We start from the raw sequence: 17990 nt of genomic DNA, 5'->3' as shown, positions 1-17990 counted from the left end.
ATTATATGATATATTCACCACTGCCTGTCTGCTGCAGTAGCCATTATTATGATTCATACTCTGTATGCTAATATATAATTGCATAGTAAATGATGGAGGGCTTCATAGTAATACAGACAGGAAGCAATATGTATGATTTATTGTATATCAAAGTCAAAATAGGTAATCCAAGTAACTGTGCTATGTCACCTGTTTTCTTTTCGTTAGACCACGCCTCCAGATAGTCTAGCCCAGTGTGCCAGCCTTTTGATTGGTGTATTGGCTTGTTATTGTCACGCCGAGGTCATCAGTGAAGAGCAAGCCTGTAAATCTACTTTGTTCCAGAAAGCTAAGGTAATTGGTGCAGCTGTGTGTGTATAAATAAAGATTCTTATCCTACACATACAGTACAGGATACAGGCCGAGTATTCATAGAACTGGTTTATAGGGTGATACCTTCAGGTGATGGGACATTGGCAAGATTTTGAGAACACATCACCTGGGCATCCCCCCTATAACCCTGCTCAGAGGTAGGGTGAGAAAAGAAGAATGGGATAGACAGTTTGCTTCAAGGGTACTTAAAGAGAATCTGTCACGTTCAGGTTCTACAGGTGGTGCTCAAGGCTCCAACAAGTTCTCTTCTATTATCAGCCGCTGGGAGTTCAGGTGGAGACAGAGCTCACCCCAGCTCCGACCGATGCGAAGAAAGAAGAGTCGCATAAGCCGTACATCAAAACAAAACCCTATATGTGGAAAGTGACATGACACGACAGGTCTGGATAGAGGGTGGGACTTTTCAAGTTAAGAAGCGGGTGATTGGTTGTTAGTCTGTAGAGCAGTCCAAGAAATCATTCACTCCCCTTTAACATGAAAAGTCTCACCCTTTGTCCAGACATGCTGCACCTCCCAGCTTGTGCGAGTTAGGTAGGACAGTAAGGGGGGGGGGGATGCGGTGTAAAGAAAGGGACAGGAGTCTGTAAAATGAAGGCAGGACTGTGATGTAAAGAGGGATCTGTAGTGTAAAGGGGGACTGTGAAGTAAGGGGGGTGGTAATATGAGAGGAAGACAGTGGTGTAAAGAAGAAGAGGCAGAGGGGGGGGACACTGGTGTAAGGATTGGGGGGGGGCTGTGTTATGTGAAGGGGTCTGAGGGCAATGGTGTAGTAGGGGAATTTGTGATTGGGGGGGGGGGGGGGTCTAGGAAGGATGTGATGGGGCAGTTTGTGACAGGGGTGTCTGTATGTGAAGGGTGTCTGTGTTGTGAAGGGGGGACGGAGGACACTAATGTAAGGACTCGTTAACACTTGTGCAGAGATCTGTTTTTCTGCACTAGAAAAACACAGGTCTCTGCAATTGTTTTCTATGTGGATGGTTCACACTGCAACAGTGCCCCTGAGTGCTGAACAGTGCGTTGTGAAATGCATATTGTGTGCGTTTTTCTGCAACTGACTGATGCTCACCTGAAGGCTCTCTATACAGTCTGATTCTATGCAACTGAGCTGCGGTGCATAAAAATGAATGAAATGTAATTTTAACATTTCAATAGAGTTGAAAGAAAAAAAGTAAACAGTGTGACACACTTAAATGCGCACCGCCACACCAGTTCCTGGACATCATGCTAGCAGGTGCCCACACAGTAGAACCCTGCATTTTACCATAAGGGCCAGTAAGTTTGGGCCCTAAAGGTGGGGTGGGGGGCTTCTGTGATGTGTACAGGAGGCTGTGATGTGAAGAATCGGAGTCCTAGCACAAACCTAAAACTTGGACCTCCAATGGAAGAAAATTTTACTGACTGGACCTCAGTGATTTTTAATTCAGTAACCCTGCTCTAGATGTACCTCGGGACAAGGAGATCTCATCCATATGTTTTGGAGATGTTCAAAACTGGGCCAGTAATGCATTGCTTGAGGATTTTAACTATAATTACTGGTACTTCTGATTTTATCTGTTCTCGTGAGGCACAGTTGGAGATTTTGGACCTGCCATCTGACCCCAATATATTGGAAAGATAAATGAAGAATTATACCCGCGCGTAGTAAATAAATAAATAAATAAAATATATGTCAGCAGCTGAACACTATAACCCAGATATTGGGCACAAAAGTGTAATTCAAAGTATAAAGTGCAGCGCTAAAGTTGAAATTTTGTGATGAAAAGTGCAAACCTGCGATAAACAATATGCAATACCAATGCAATGTCACTCAGTATTGCACATTGATCACAGTTGGTACTGCTTATCGTTATTGCATGTTTGCACTTTATGGTTCATTACATGCTAAATATGCATTGTGTTAGTCACATATGAACTTTTTTTCTTTTTATTACTTTTTACATGTTTGCATTGGTATTGCAAATCAGTCATAGTTGGTATTGCATCTTGCTTATTGCACGTTTGCACCTTACAGTTTATCACATGCTATATACATGCACTGGGGGTTATTTACGAATGGCAAATCCACTTTGCACTAAAAGTTGCTGTAAATCTGAGGGGCAGATCTGAAATGTGGAGAAGCTCTGCTGATTTTATCATCCAATCATGCAAGTTAAAATGCTGTTTTTTATTTTCCTTGCATGTCCCCTTCGGGGTTTGCGGCGCTGCCCCATTGTTTTAATGGGAAGGGGCGCTTTAGGAGCGGTGAATACACTGCTCCTATAGCGCTGCAAAGATGAGGCTTGCAGGACTTTTTTGACCGTCCTGTAAGCGCACCGCTCCAGTGTGAAAGCCCTTTGGCTTTCACACTGGAGACACAGGATAGGTGCTATACAGGCGCTATTTTCTCAGTGTAAAAGTAGCCTTAGTAAAACTAGAGAGTGCAAAATCTGGTGCAGCTGTGCATGGTAGCAGCTAACTTCAACTTGTTCAATTAAGCTTTGACAAAACCTCTCTAGTTTTAGTAAATCAACTCCATTTGTTTATGGCTTATGTTTTTTGTTTTATTTTTTTATTTTATTTATAGATGTTGATGCAGTATGCTGGTGAGACCACAGCATTATTAAAGGGAAAGCTAAATGAGGAAGCCAATATTACTTCTTTGGGAATGATAGTTTCCCATTGTCTAGGCTGTGTGTGTAATTGTACAAAGGTAGGTGTTTCTATTTTTCATGGTCAAGTTTCCCTGCTAATATTGTTTAAAAGAATAATAAAGGGTGATAAACACCTTTTGACAGTTAATACTCAATTTTTTTCAAAAAGGGGTAAATGTATCTAAACCCAAGAACAAAAAAAAATATATATATGCTGCAGCTTACCAGACCTGCGGACCTGATGTGACTGCTTTAGTTGTCTTCTTTCTTTTAAGTTTTTTTTCCCCCCTTTTATTTTTACCTGGTGGTCCTGCCAGTAACACACTTCATGTCCTAGGGTTTCAACCCTCACTCATTGTACTGTAACTTAGGAGTAGCAATGTTGTCCCACACCTACAAAACTCCTTTTCTTCTCCAACACAGGAGGGCGATGTTCTGTAGTTTAAATAAGACAAGAACTTGGAAGGCTCATAACTTTATTTGAGATTTCGATTTAGTGCCCAGAAATTGATAAGGACACTGGATTCCTGACAAAATCTGTCAGTTTCTGTACTTGCTGAGAATGTTCTCAGCCTGAAATACTAAAGCAGCCACCACATCTAAGAACTGATAAGCTGCAGTATATTAATTTTTTGTTCTTAGATTTTTTTTTTTAACCTCTTTACACCAAAGCCTCCTGGCACTTTAAGAGGTTTAGGATGCCGAGAGGCGGGGCGGAGCTTAAGAGCACGTGACCTCCATTATTACATACCCGTGCCGTTTCTTCAGAGCTGCGGAGACGCCCGCGCTCTATTCAAGCGGCCGCAGCCCTTGAACCCGGAAAGAAAGACAAGGTGAAGATGAAAGCCTCTGCAGCGGTGACAGAGCACTGCTGGAGGGCTTTCTTTCAAGGTAAGTCTTTCATAATGTGCTAGTATGCAATGCATACTAGCACATTTTGGCTTTACTTTGCAGGAAGAAACTTTTTGTTCCGCAAGCGTTTACTACTGTAAGTCACAGTAACTTATTAATTCAGCCTTACTGTGTTTGAAGAAGGCAATGAGCTAGTCACGTGTGCAGGGGAATGAGGATTCTTAGTAACCATGTTTACAAACTGCTAGTGTTGCACAGAAAAATATTTGTACTTTTGTCAGCAATAGAAAATCATATCTAATTGCAGAGCTCTGGGTTTTCAAAGTGGTTGTAAAGGCTCAAGTTTTGTGTGCAGCAGCCCCCTCCCCCATACTTACCTGAGCCTGCTCCTGCTGGGTAAACACTAGTAAAATTCCAAGCGAAAATTCTTAGGAAAGTTTGTTCGAAAATTCACAATACATTTAAATGTCATTTGAAAGAAGTTGAATGAATGACTCGTATAGCGCTACCTATGCAAACTGAATCGCTTCAGGGCGCTTCGCCGCCGGTGTCCATCTGCGGTATATCACGGTCCTTTACCCCATGGGGTCCCGACACGCTTACAAACACATACAACATACACATATTTGGCCAATTTTTTCGAGAGGATCTAATTAACTTACCAGCATGTCTTTGGAGTGTGGGAGGAAACCGGAGTATTCGGAGGAAACCCACGCAGACACATGGAGAACACGCAAACTCCAGGCAGATGGTGTCGTCGTCGGGATTTGAACCAGCGACCCTATTGCTGCTAGGTGAAAGTGCTATCCACTACACCACTGTGCTGTTCTTTCTAACTTCAAGATCTTGTTTTTCTTTCAACATTAAATTTTGGAATGAGTGAACAAACAAAACCACATACACTGTTTAAAATTCATACATTCGAGAAAATGTTCAAATTTTCTTAACACTACGGATGAAAATGAGCGTCGATTTTTGGCACCACTAATGATTAGAAAAACGAACGAACATTCTTAAAATGAAAAATGTTAAATGTAGAGTATAGCCTCAAGTATAATTTATTTAGTTTAGTTAGAAATAACAAAATACCATCATCTAAGTTGATATATAGAGAAAAGGGATGAAAATGGGGAGAAAGGCCAGTTGCTGAGGCTGGCCGTAAATCTAATCCCAGACTCGAGGTTTGTGATGGACTGTCTCGGTACTAATAACAAACAATATGGTAATTAAAAAAACATTTTCCAAATAGTTTTTTTAATGTACCTTGTATGTTATTTTTTATGTAATAAATAGTTTTTTTTAAATTAAAGGAATTGTTTGTTATTAGTACCGAGACAGTCCATCACAAACCTCGAGTCTGGGATTAGATTTACGGCCAGCCTCAGCAACTGGCCTTTCTCCCCATTCTCATCCCTTTTCTCTTAAAATGAAAAATGTTGAATGAAATTTTACTAGTGTATACCCAGCCTAACTTATAGGAGGATTAATAAAAGATGTACAGTCTGCTGTAATTGTGTGTGAAAAGTGATGGGTGATTCTGATTGTTCAGTTCACCTGACTGGCATAGAGAACCTAGTATGGATCGATATTATCTCAGCACACTTCAGAATCTGCTTCTAGTCAGATATACGATATACTGGCTCATTCAATCCCTGAATTTTAACCTTGTTCAATCTTTCTGATTCAACTTTACATGCCCCCGCATACAGCTAGATTTCTTCTGCAGCAAATGAATGACGCATATTTGGCAGTGATTTCTACCATGCAACAATAAGCTTACTAATTTCATTCTTTCTTTCTTTGCAGTCTCGTCCAGCTCATTGTTTTTCAGATTTATTCCTTCGTCTTCTTACATCGAGGATGTTAAATGATTTGTGTGATATTTCTAGAAATTTGGTAAGCTGGCATTGTTTTCTGTTTTATTTAGCACATGTACAGTGCCTTGAAAAAGTATTCATACCCCTTGAAATTTTCCACATTTCGTCATGTTACAACCAAAAATGTAAATGTATTTTATTGGGATTTTATGTGATAGACCAACACAAATAGGCACATAATTGTGAGGTGGAAGAAAAATGATAAATGGTTTTCAAAATTTTTTACAAATAAATATATGAAAAGTGTGGCATCCATTTGTATTCAGTCCCCTTTACTCTGATACCCTTAACTAAAATCTAGTGGAACCAATTGCCTTCAGAAGTCACCTAATTAGTAAATAGAGTCCACCTGTGTGAAATTTAATCTCCGTGTAAATACAGCTGTTCTGTGAAGCCCTCAGAGGTTTGTTAGAGAAACTTAGTGAACAAACTGCATCATGAAGCCATAAGAAGTCCTGTTTGCAGTTTGCAAAAAGGCATGTATGTGACACAAAAAACATGTGGAAGAGGTTGCTCTGGTCAGATGAGACCAAAATGTAACTGTTTGGCCTAAAAGCAAAACGCTATGTGTGGCAGAAAACGAACACTGCACATCATCCTGAACACACCATCCCCACTGTGAAACATGCTGGTAGCAGCATCATGTTGTGGGGATGCTTTTCTTCAGCAGGGACACGGAAGCTGGTCAGAGTTGATGGGAAGATGGATGGAGCCAAATACAGTGCAATCTTAGAAGAAAACCTGTTCAGAGTCTGCAAAAGACTTGAGACTGGGGGCTAAGGTTCACCTTCCAGCAGGACAATGGCCCTAAACATACAGCCAGAGCTACAATGGAATGGTTTAGATCAAAGCATATTCATGTGTTAGAATTGCCCAGTCAAAGTCCAGACCTAAATCCAATTGAGAATCCATGGCAAGACTTGAAAATTGCTGTTCACAGACGCTCTCCTTCCAATCTGACAGAGTTTGAGCTATTTTACAAAGAAGAATGGGCAAAAATATCTCTCTCTAGATGTGCAAAGCTGGTAGAGACATCCTCAAAAAGACTTTCAGCTGTAATTGCAGCAAAAGGTGGTTCTACAAAGTATTGACTCGGGGGCTGAATACAAATGCACGCCACACTTTTCACATATTTATTTGTAAAAAAAATTTGAAAACCATTTATCATTTTTTTTCCACTGAAGATGGAGGAACCCCCTAGGGGTGGGACTTTAGAGGCACTACCATAACAAAAATATATAAAAAAGTATAAAGTTTATTGTACAAGAGAAAAACACATAATAAACACATATGAAGGATGCATAGTACAAACGTTTCGCGAAAATGACATGGTACACAATCCTAAACCCAATGACTGTAGTCTCCTTCATCAGGGTTTTTCACAGGAAGTACAGCGTCTATGAGATTTAAATACACAGTAAACAGCCAATAGGTCCTGACAAATAATGCTACATATTTATTAAATAAAACAGAAAAGGCAATACTTACATCATAATAGCTAGAATTACACGCATCCAAAAAATCTTAAAAAGTGAGGAGTACTATGGCGAGGAGTCTCCCGCAAATCCCATCCACCGGGTGATGATTAGTAGAAACAAGAGGAAAAAAAGCCATGAGATGGAGGGGAGAGGGATGTCCCCTTCCTCACACCCGACAGCCCCACTGGGTTCCGAGATTCAGACCAACAGCTGGCTGGCACATGCACTGGGGCCCAAAACAAATGGAGGATCTGGAAAGAAAGCAGGGAGAAAGAAAATGAAAAAACAATGGTGGAGGTAGCGGTGTATCTAGAAAGGATGAACATGTAAATTGGGGGGGGAATATATTGCCATCCAAAAATGGTAAAAAAAAACCTACCTAGGTTGAAAGATGCTAGCACTCACAGACCGATGGGAGATGGGGGAAGGCTGCTAGGAGGTCTGGAAAGTCACAAGCTGAGAAAAGACCGCTGTCTGATGGAAGTGCTGTTCGAAAATAGAGAACACCCAACAGGGTATATATGTAAGACAAAGGACATACGACTGTGCAGACTGGTATATCACTAGAGGATAACCATTAGTGTGCAAAAAAAGTAAATAATATAATTTACCCAGACAGCTGAAGTTCCGATTGCAGACTCCTCCAGAGAGCATCACACCCCAGGCCCTACCTAACCTGCAGTGACTAGAGGGTATAAATAGAAACCCCCAACACTCAGCTGATCCGCATGATGCTGAACAGCTGGGTGTTGTCTGCTCTCAACCCAACCTCCATAGGCGGGCCCCCTGAGTCATCGCTGCGCCGCACCTCCACACGGCGCAGGCGCGGAGGACAGCGCGCGCATGCACCGCACGGACAGCATGGAAATTGAGCAGGCCGAATGGCGCACATGCGACAACGTCATGTGGAAGCGCCGCGAAGGGGGAACGAAGCAGCGGCGTCCCACCGGCGTGGCAAGATGATCTCATGACGGGGATCGCCATGGATCCCAACAGAGTGGCGGAGCCCACATCCTTGGAGGCCTCAAAGAGGCCATCCTGCCGTGCCGGGTGCATGTGAAACGGGTGCCTAAACATGGCAAGGCCTTAAGAGACAAAACAATAGTACTTAAAGGTCAAAAAATAATAAAGAAAAATGGGAAAAAGAAAAAAAAAAGTAAAAATATGAAAAAGAAATAATAATAAAAGTATAAATAACAATGAAAAGTCCCACAAATCAAGCCGCCAATTAGGCCTATTAAATAATACATCATTATTTTATTTAATTTTATTTAATAAATGTGTGGCATTATTTGTCAGGACATCTCATAGACACTGTACTTCCTGTGAAATTCCCTGATGAAGGAGACTACAGTTCATCTCTGAAATGTCGTTGGGTTTAGGATTGTGTACATTTCATGTCATTTTCGCTAAATGTTTGTACCATACTATGCATCCTTCATATGTGTTTATTATGTGTTTTTTTTTCTTGTACAATAAACTTTATACTTTTTTATATATTTTTGTTGTGGTAGTGCCTCTAAAGTCCGACCCCTAGGGGGTTCCTCCATCTCCATATTCATTCGGGATGCGGCACACCTTTGTTTCAAGCAGTTCTGTATTGATATCCCTTTTTCCTTGTCAAAAGAAGTTTATTGAGTATACAATGTTATAAAGATATATAAAGTAAGTTTACAGGGATCTATAAAGTAAGCTCATTGTTGTACAGTAGGGTTTATATAGGTAAATATCATGAAATTTCAAATATTAAACATTGGGTTCACGTAAACCTAAATTAAAGATATATGTCATTTTCTTAGTTACTTTTGTAGGTATTTAAATGATTTATACCTACTATACATATTGTTTACAGGTAGAGTGTATATAGGTCAAATAAATTTTGATAATGAGCTTTAATCGTAAGGTGGAGAAAAGGAAAGAGAAAGAAGAAAAAGGGTAGAAAGGTAGAGGTATGGTCCACAAGGTTGTCCCGCTCGTCAGTTTATTATTCTTTTTAGTTCTCTTTGAAGCCTTAGAATGGGTGTCTCTGTAAGTCATTTAATCTGTTACCATGGCAACAGGACAGAGTCATTGAAGTTTGACAGGAACTGTTGTTTTATCCAAGGATGCCAAAGTTTTTCAAATTTTGGAATTTGATTTTGATCGATGGCTACCATCTTAGCATGGGACATTGTATTATTCATTCTGTGAATTGTTTCTGCTAGTACCAATGTAGGAGATTTCCATGCCTTGGCCACTGTTTGTTTTGCAGCCGTTATTAGTTGGATCATAGGTTTGAATTGAGAGAGTGTTAACCATTCCGGTTTTAGATTAAGTAAAGTTATATATGGATCTAGTTGTATTATTTTTTTAAATATTTTAGATGCAATCACGAAGACTTCCTTCCAGAAGGTTTGGATTACTGGGCACGTCCACCATATGTGTAAATGTGTGCCTATTTCTGGGCATCCTCGAAAACAAAGAGCTGAGGTATTAGGTGAATATTTTGCCTCTCTAGCGGGTACAAGGTACCAGCGAGTTAGGACTTTATAATTTGTTTCCAGTGCTAAGATGTTGGGTGAAGATGACTTAGATGTGAGCCATATGTTAGACCAGTCCGTGTCTTCTAAAGTTCGTCCCCGGTCCTCCTCCCACCTCTGAACGTAAGAGGGTCTATTAAGATTTGCTACTCCATATAATTGATTATAAAGTGATGAAATTGTACCTTTAGCAAATGGATCTTTTGTACAGATTGATTCAAAAATGGATAATTGGGATAATGGTGTATCCTTTTTAGGAATGGTGTATAGAAGTTTTTGATTTGGAGATATCTATCTCAGAGTTTGGTAGATCATATTTTTCTCTAAGCGATGGGAATGAAAGGAATGATTTAGATGCTATGAAGTCATTTAGTGTCTGAATGCCTGATGTTGTCCAAGCTTTAAAAGAATTTGGGTAGATCCATGCCGGATAAAAGGCCGGATTTCTGATAAAAGAAAGGAGAGGATTGTGTGGAGATTGTAACTGATATTTGGTTTTTAGTTTATCCCAGAGAGATAAGTGTGTTTAGTTATGGGATTATGAATTTTAAAGCGGTCTTTAGGATCAAGCCATAATAAGTTTGATATTAATAGAGGGTCATTTTCTGAAGCCTCTATAAATACCCATAATGGGATTTCCTGTTTTGCATGGTATTTGAACAGACTGGCCAAATGTGCTGCTCTATAGTAGTTAGTAAAATTAGGGTATCCCAGGCCTCCTTTATTTTTGGGAAGATGTAGTGTGTGTATAGGTATACGTGGTTTAGAAGAGCCCCATATAAACGAAGTTGCTCTTTTTTGTACTATTCTCAAAAAATAGGAAGGAATTGGAATAGGGAGGACTCTGAATAGATAAAGCAATTTGGGTAGAATAGTCATTTTGATTGCATTAATCTTCCCTATCCAGGATAAAGGAAGTTGCGACCATTGTTTTATTAGGTTTGTGATCTGTCTTAATACAAGAGGATAATTGGTTGAGAATAAGTCAGAATGAGATGCTGTTAAATGAATTCCAAGATATGGGATTGATTTTTCTGCCCATGTGAATGGGAGTGCAGCCCTAGCCGGGATCAATTCCATGTTTGTGAGTGAAATATTAAGCACTAGGCATTTCTTAGGATTAATCATAAGGCCGGATAGGGCTGCAAATCCATCAAGAGCTGGTATTAAGTTAGGACCAGAGACCTGTGGTGATGATAGAAAAAGTAATATATCGTCTGCAAATATACATAATTTGTGTGTAATACCTCCTACTTCAATTCCAGTTATAGTTTGGTTCGTTCTGATGTATTGGGCCATGGGTTCGAGTATAAGGGCAAATAATAAGGGAGATAATGGGCAACCCTGTCGGGTACCTCTTTCGATATTAAAGGCATCAGATTTGTATCCAGCATATTTTATATAGGCTTTGGGTTTATTATATAATGCTTTGATCCATGTTAAAAAGTGGGGTCCAAAACCCCATTTTTGTAATGAATATTGCATATATTGCCAGGATACTGTGTCAAATGCCCTCTTAATATCGAGAGATAGAAAACATAAAGGGATTTTCTGTTTTTTAGCAATATGTGCCAATAACGCTGCCCTGCGTATATTATCGCCCGCCTGTCTATTTGGCATGAAGCCTACTTGATCTCTATGTATTAATTTTCCTATAATGCTATTGAGGCGTTTTGCTATTATTTTTGCTAATAATTTAATATCAAGGTTTAACAGAGAGATAGGCCAATAATTCACACAGGAAGTATCATCAGAAAGGGGTTTTGGGATCATACAAACAATTGCCATTAATGTTTCTTGCCGAAAAGAATGTCCATCTAGAAGTTTGTTAAAAGTTTCAGTGAGAATGGGAGAGAGTATTTCTGAGAATGTTTTATAGTATAAAGCCGAGTAGCCGCCTGGGCCTGGTCTTTTATTAAGTTTTAGGTCTTTTATGGCGTTAGCAAATTCATCTATAGTTATAGGCTCATCCAAACTGCTTTTTTGATTCTGAGATAACTCAGGTAAGGTTATTTTTGAGAAGAAGGATTCAGCCTCTGTAGGATTAAATTCATTGTTTGTCTTGTATAAAGTTGCGAGATGTGAGTGAAATTTATGGACTATTTTAACTGGATTACAAGTATAAACATTTTTTGATAATTTCAAACGTATTGGTTTGAAAGATTTGTTAGTTGAATTTAATGCCCGAGCCAAATATGTACCTGGTTTGTTTGTATTCATGTAGAAATTGTGTTTGGAGCGTTTGAGGGATTTATCAACTGACTCAGTGAGAAATAGATCGTATTCCAATCTAGATTTTTCCAGATGAGATTTTGTACTCTGAGATGGATTATCTTGGAATGATATGTAGGCTGCATTAAAATTGAGTTCTAGTTTTTTTGCTAGATTTTTGCGTTCCCGTTTAAATAGTGCCATTTGTCTTTGTATTGTACCACGCAAGACAGGCTTATGAGCTTCCCACAGTGTTATTGGGGAGATGTCTGTTGTATTATTAATTGATATGTATTCCTTTAAAGCTTGTTCAATGGCCATCTGATGTAGTGGGTGTTTGAGCATTATATCCGGTAAGTACCACGTTGGGTCATGCGCTTTTGGTATGGCTGAGGCTATAGTAGTGTATACTGCATTATGGTCAGACCACGGAATCGGAATTATATCTGATGCAATAATTTCTGGTATCATTCCTATTGTTAGAAAAATATGATCTATTCTGGTGAAGGTTTGATGAGGGTGCGAGAAATAAGTGAATTTCTTTTTCATTGGGTTACTTTCTCTCCACGAATCTACCAGATTGTATTTGGAAAGAAGTTGAGAAAAAGGTAATCTAGAGGTTATTTTGGATGGTGTAAAAGGTGATTTATCTAGAAATGGGAGGAGGACCTGGTTCGAATCCCCACACATTATCACTGTTCCTATTTTGTGTGTATTAATCACTTGTAATATATGTGAGAGGAATGGTGTAGGTTGTTTGTTAGGAGCGTAGTAGGAAATCACCGTGATTGCTGTATCCATTATATAACCCATGAGTATCAGGTATCTACCTTCTGGGTCTTTAATTTCTGATGATAAGGTGAATGGTGTGGATCGGTGAAATGCAATTAGAGTTCCCCTTTGCTTGGTACAGGCAGAAGCCGTGTAAATTTGTTGATAAAAAGGAGAAATATATTTTGGAGTAGAATCTTTGGTGAAGTGTGTTTCTTGGAGGCATACTATGTGAGCCTTCTTGTTATGGAAAGTATGGAAGGCTTTGGTCCTTTTTTGAGGGACATTTATTCCCTGAACATTCAGGGAAAGTATATTCAGTGGTGCCATGGCAACAGATCAAATAGTTTTGACTTACTTTTTGTTATGCAGAGCTGACTGCGCAGATCAACCTGTGTGGACTGAAGAGGTGAAAAGATAGAAAAGAAACCAGTGAATTCTGGAGTAAAGAGTAAACAAAAAACATATGAGATTAGATGATACATTGTATAAATTATTTTTTGCAAGTAATCACAATTTACCCGTGAAAGAGAATGAATATCTCTCTCAGGGGAATAAGTGACTTCGTCACACTCCCACATAATATGGTTGGGAGAATGAGGAAGGCTAATGGTGGTACACGGATCTTCCGCTTACAGGAGAGAAGTGCTATGTCAAAAGACATCAAAACGATGTTTCATTAATTGGAGTGCAAAATATAGTTTTTGTTGAAATTATTTATTCCAGGGTGGTTGTATATGGTTAGTCTTGCCCTAGGCTAAATAATTCAGTTAGAAAGGTACTGTTAATAACTTTGGTATTGATGAAGATAGTTTGGATTATTTTGGGATTTTAACCCTTTTAGAGTAAACAATTACATATTTTATTAATATGTAACTGTTTAGATATGTTAACTCATAAAATTGAGGTTGTATTGCTTCAGATTAGAATAAACAAAAACTTAATTCTAGGAACTAGTTAGGTAATAATATATTTGTTTTAAGAAAAAAAAGAAAAAGCTTCCATTACTTCTGGATTATTGAACATATTTGTCCTAAAAAGTAATAAATCTATTGTTATTACCTGATAATATATAACTGAACAAGAATTTCCTTATTTCACTTATATATTCTAAGGCTATATGAATCAGAAGCAATAAGAAATATAACTGGAATGTAACATCATCCCACACAGTGTGTGACTATCAGAATGCAGTTCCATTTTGTTATAAATACAGGTTTTTTATAGAGAACCTTCTCTTAGTATAATAAATGAAGAGATATCAGGAATTAGGATGTCAGTCCATTGAATCTTCTTGGTCCATGGATGATGTGGCATAACGGCCTCTTTTGTGAGAATGATGATTCCCATTTTGTTCTGGAATTTTCTGGGTGCTGCCTGAAGGTGAAGATGATGCCATTCTTCTGCGTGTGGGAGAGTTGCTGCTTGTGGGTTCTGTCAGATTTAATTTTAAAAGGGTTTGTTGTAGTTCATCTGCTGATCTGCTTCTGTAAATTGTACCTTGGTGGTTAAATCTGACTGAAAAGGGGAAGCCCCATTGATACATAATGTTGTGGCGTTGCAGTTCCATTAGTTGGGGTTTCATGGATCGTCTTTTAGTAATAGTAAGTTGGGATAGGTCAGCAAAAATTTGATAATTGTGTCCTTGAAAATTAAGTTCCTTTTTTTCTCTTGCAGCAATTAGTATTTGTTCTTTCGTTCTGTAATAATGAAATTTTGTGATTATATCACGTGGGGGTCCATCTTTATTTTTGGCTGTGAGGGCTCTGTGTACTCTGTCCAGTTCTAAACGTTCAATAGGGATATCTGGCTTTCGTTCTTGTAATAGAGCAGTAATAGTAGATTGCAGGTCTGTCACAGTTTCAGGTATTCCCCTTATGCGCAAGTTTGAACGTCTGGCTCTATTTTCGTAATCTTCGAGCTTAGTTTGAAGTATTAAATTCTCTTCTTTTAATTGTTCCAATTCTGTTATATTTTCTTGGGTTGTAATTTCAATTTCATCCATTTTTATTTCTAAGGCTGCGGTGCGGTTTCCCAGCTCTCTTATTTCTTTGGTTAGGCTTTTTGTTATTTGGTCTGAGGTTTGTTTTAAAGCCTTATGAAGTATCTTTTCAAATTGTAATAATATTTCTGGGGATGCTGAGGAGGCTTGTGGAGAAGTTTGTGAGAGGATTTGTTCTGTATCTGACTCAAATGGAGAGTCTTGCTGTGACATTTTCTGTCTGTGAGAGCGCCCTGATGCTGTATCTTGTGAGGTGACTGGAGCTGCTTCAGCTGCAGTGAGTGCCTGTGAGCTCTTTGTGAGGTGATTTTTATTTCTGCCACGGTTTCCTCCCAGTACCATATTTCCTGCCCAAACTTTCACAGTTTGTTCCCAGGGGCAAAAAGGTTCAAATGGATACCTTTTGAGTCTGCAGGCTCCGCTTTGTCCTTCTCTTCTCTCCTCAGCGGTGTGGAGCTCTAACAATGCATGTCTGCTCCGCTAGGCTCTGCCCATCTCCCCCCCAATATCCCTTTTTCATTCATTTCTTTCCACTTATATGCCACTTTGTGTTGGTCTATCACAAGCCTAATAAAATACATTTAGGTTTTTGGTTGTTACATGACAAAATGTGGAAAATTTCAAGGAACAAGCTTACTTTTTCAAGACACTGTATCTGATACTTACATTATCTCTGTTCTAACTCGATGAATTGCATGTGCTAAGTTACATTACTTGTTTGATGCTCTACGTCAGGGGTACTGAATCTCATTTTTGTTCAGTGGCTCTTCACATCACAGCCTCCCTTACATCACAACCCCCTTTCACATCACAGCCGCCCTTACATCACAACCCCCTTTCACATCAGAGCCCCCCTCGTATTACAGCCCCATTTACATCACAGCCCCCTTTGCAATCACAGACCCCCCCCCCTTTACATCACAGTCAGTCCCCCTTGCAGACACAACCCTCCACCAACTAACTCGCAACCCTCTTTCAATAACAGCCCTCTTTCAATCACAGCCCTCCTCCTTACATCAGACCCTTTATATCACACCTCCCCCCTCATATCCAAAGCTCCCCCCTCTCACATTATAGCCACCCCCCCCCCCCAATTTTACATCACAGCCCCCCATTTCACAGCTCCCCCTCCCCCCCTAGCATCAAAGCCCCCCTCACAATCTTTCCCCTTCACAGTAATATCTTAACACAGCTTTGCACAGGGCTTGAGGAATGGCAGGATGGACTCTTCTGTATGTATTTTCCTGCATGCCGCTGCTGTTGAACTCGCAGCAGGGAAGAGGGCGTGAGGCACGGAAGGTCTGCGGAGATGCTCAATTCTTCTTGTTAAAAAAAACTTGTGACCCACTTGTTTATAAAAAAGGTTGGGCAGCTTCCGCTCCCCCTGTAGACCTGCAGTATCTCCCGCCCTCTTCCCTCCTGTGAGTTCAACAGCAGTGGCGACAGGCAATTTTTTTGAAATTTGAGTTGTGCATTATTTCATGAGGGGTCTTGTCCTTGCGCTTCTTGGCAGAGAGCATACCACTGGAAAAAGATGCTGGAGAGGCTCAGAAAGGTGGCGAAGGGCCGGTAACTCGAGGATGGCACATCTCTACTTGGCTATGTCCATACCACGCCCCTGGAATTGTACATTATTAGGATTACATTTTTGTTATTTTGTTAACTAAGTCTTTTTATGAATAAAGTACAAGTCCCGTCTGCCACCACGGCAGAAGGCTTGTAGTTGTCCAATGGACTTTGAGCATGCAGAGCAGCTTGTAGTCCATTCACACGTTCTCCAGCTTTCTAAATGAAAACTCGTACAGCGGCACGGGCATGAAGCTGAAGGGAGAATGTGCAGGAGCCTGCACATTGCACTCCTGAGGGGAATAATAATAGATGCAAATTTTTTCCTGCAGTTTTCTTATATATTGTACTATATGAATGTTTTAGCATCTATGTGCAATTTCAGATTACAAGCAGCAGCACTACAGTGGAAGCCATGGAGGTTGATATTATGGATGGTGACATAGAAGCAAGAATTGATACAGAAGACCAAGGTGCTGTAGATCTTATTGATGACCATTCTTCTCCTGAAGTTACAGAAAGCGCAGACTATGGAGAATTGCAAAATGTCACTGGTAAGTAAATTAACCAGATCCAGGTTATTTGTATGGCAAGGTTTGGAATCTAGTGGGGTGGACCTTGAACACAGAGGCTGTAGATACTTTTCTTCATATAAGAAGCCCTAGGCAGGAATCAACTATTTTTACATTAATCTTTACCTTTTTTGTGCTGAAATACTTAGTTTCTTTCTTAAAAAAGACAAAGACCTAAAAATGGGTTAACAACCATGAAGGTAAAGAGACTGTTTACTAAAGCGGGGCTAAACTGTATTAAAACACCACAAACTGAAAACGCTATTTAATTCATTGTTCTTATTTAAAGCAAACCAAAGGACAAACGTCAATGGTTGAGCAAGTGCAACAAAAAAAAAAAAAATGTTCTAAACTTTACTGTAAAACAGAAACCGGCTGCTAGGGCCCTATGCAAAATAGGCATCCAATGATGTCAGAAGCGTCTGTAGGGTCATGAGACCACATTCTCTGTACAGTAATGTATTACTAATGGTAAACAAATTACCATAAGTTGGAATGGGTGTCTCAACCACGATATACAACTTACAGTGAAAGAATAGTATGATAAGCAGGAATGGGAAAGTAAAGAGGAAAAAGAAGAGAAAAGTGAAGGATCAGGAGTACGTCCATCCAGAGATCGATCACCTGTTCACCCGAGAGCCACCTTTAGATGCAGGGCACCTGTAGATAAGAAAGCCAGGAGTTCCATATTTTTTCAAATAGGCTTTGTCTCGGTCTTATTTTGTAGAGAAATCACTTTGAAAAATAGCGTCCCCCCCTTAGCATTTCCAGCTGTGGCCATCTTCAGTAAGGGCAGATAATTCATTTTACTTCTGGAATTCATCTGTCCTCAGCTAAAGCATGTAGGCAGGAGGGTGTGCCTAGTTGAGAAAGCCCCTCCTCCAGTTTAACGGGTAAAAATGGCCATGAAGACTCCTGGGATGTATGACATAATTTTGGCTTAAGCCAGAAACCAGGAAGAAATGTAAAAAAAGAAAGATGGTCAATATACTATACCTTCCTGTCCATCTTCCTACTATGTTAGCAGCATTAAAAATAGTTCATTTTAATTTAATGGAGTTAATATACTAAAGTAATCGGCTGCTCAGCAAAGTGAATGTTAGTAAATAGGGTGAACATGCTTTACTTAGAATAGCCAAT

The 17990-nt window shown here is 39.6% G+C and overlaps 1 protein-coding gene across 2 annotated transcripts in view; it reads left to right on the top strand.

Annotated features, from left to right (window-relative positions):
- ATM (ATM serine/threonine kinase) overlaps nucleotides 1-17990 on the top strand; it is a 283336-nt gene that overhangs the window by 76193 nt on the left and 189153 nt on the right. For both annotated transcript variants that reach the window (XM_073613497.1, XM_073613498.1), the window contains exons 14-17: nucleotides 208-333; nucleotides 2936-3061; nucleotides 5661-5750; nucleotides 16664-16832. In XM_073613497.1, the coding sequence (XP_073469598.1) occupies nucleotides 208-333; nucleotides 2936-3061; nucleotides 5661-5750; nucleotides 16664-16832 (511 nt within the window). The remainder of the gene's footprint in view (nucleotides 1-207; nucleotides 334-2935; nucleotides 3062-5660; nucleotides 5751-16663; nucleotides 16833-17990) is intronic.

Source organism: Aquarana catesbeiana, linkage group LG02, assembly GCF_042186555.1.
Source record: "Aquarana catesbeiana isolate 2022-GZ linkage group LG02, ASM4218655v1, whole genome shotgun sequence".
Classification (NCBI taxonomy): Eukaryota; Metazoa; Chordata; class Amphibia; order Anura; family Ranidae; genus Aquarana; species Aquarana catesbeiana.
The sequence above is the reverse complement of the archived record's forward strand: the minus strand, read 5'-3'. Positions and strand labels throughout refer to the sequence as shown.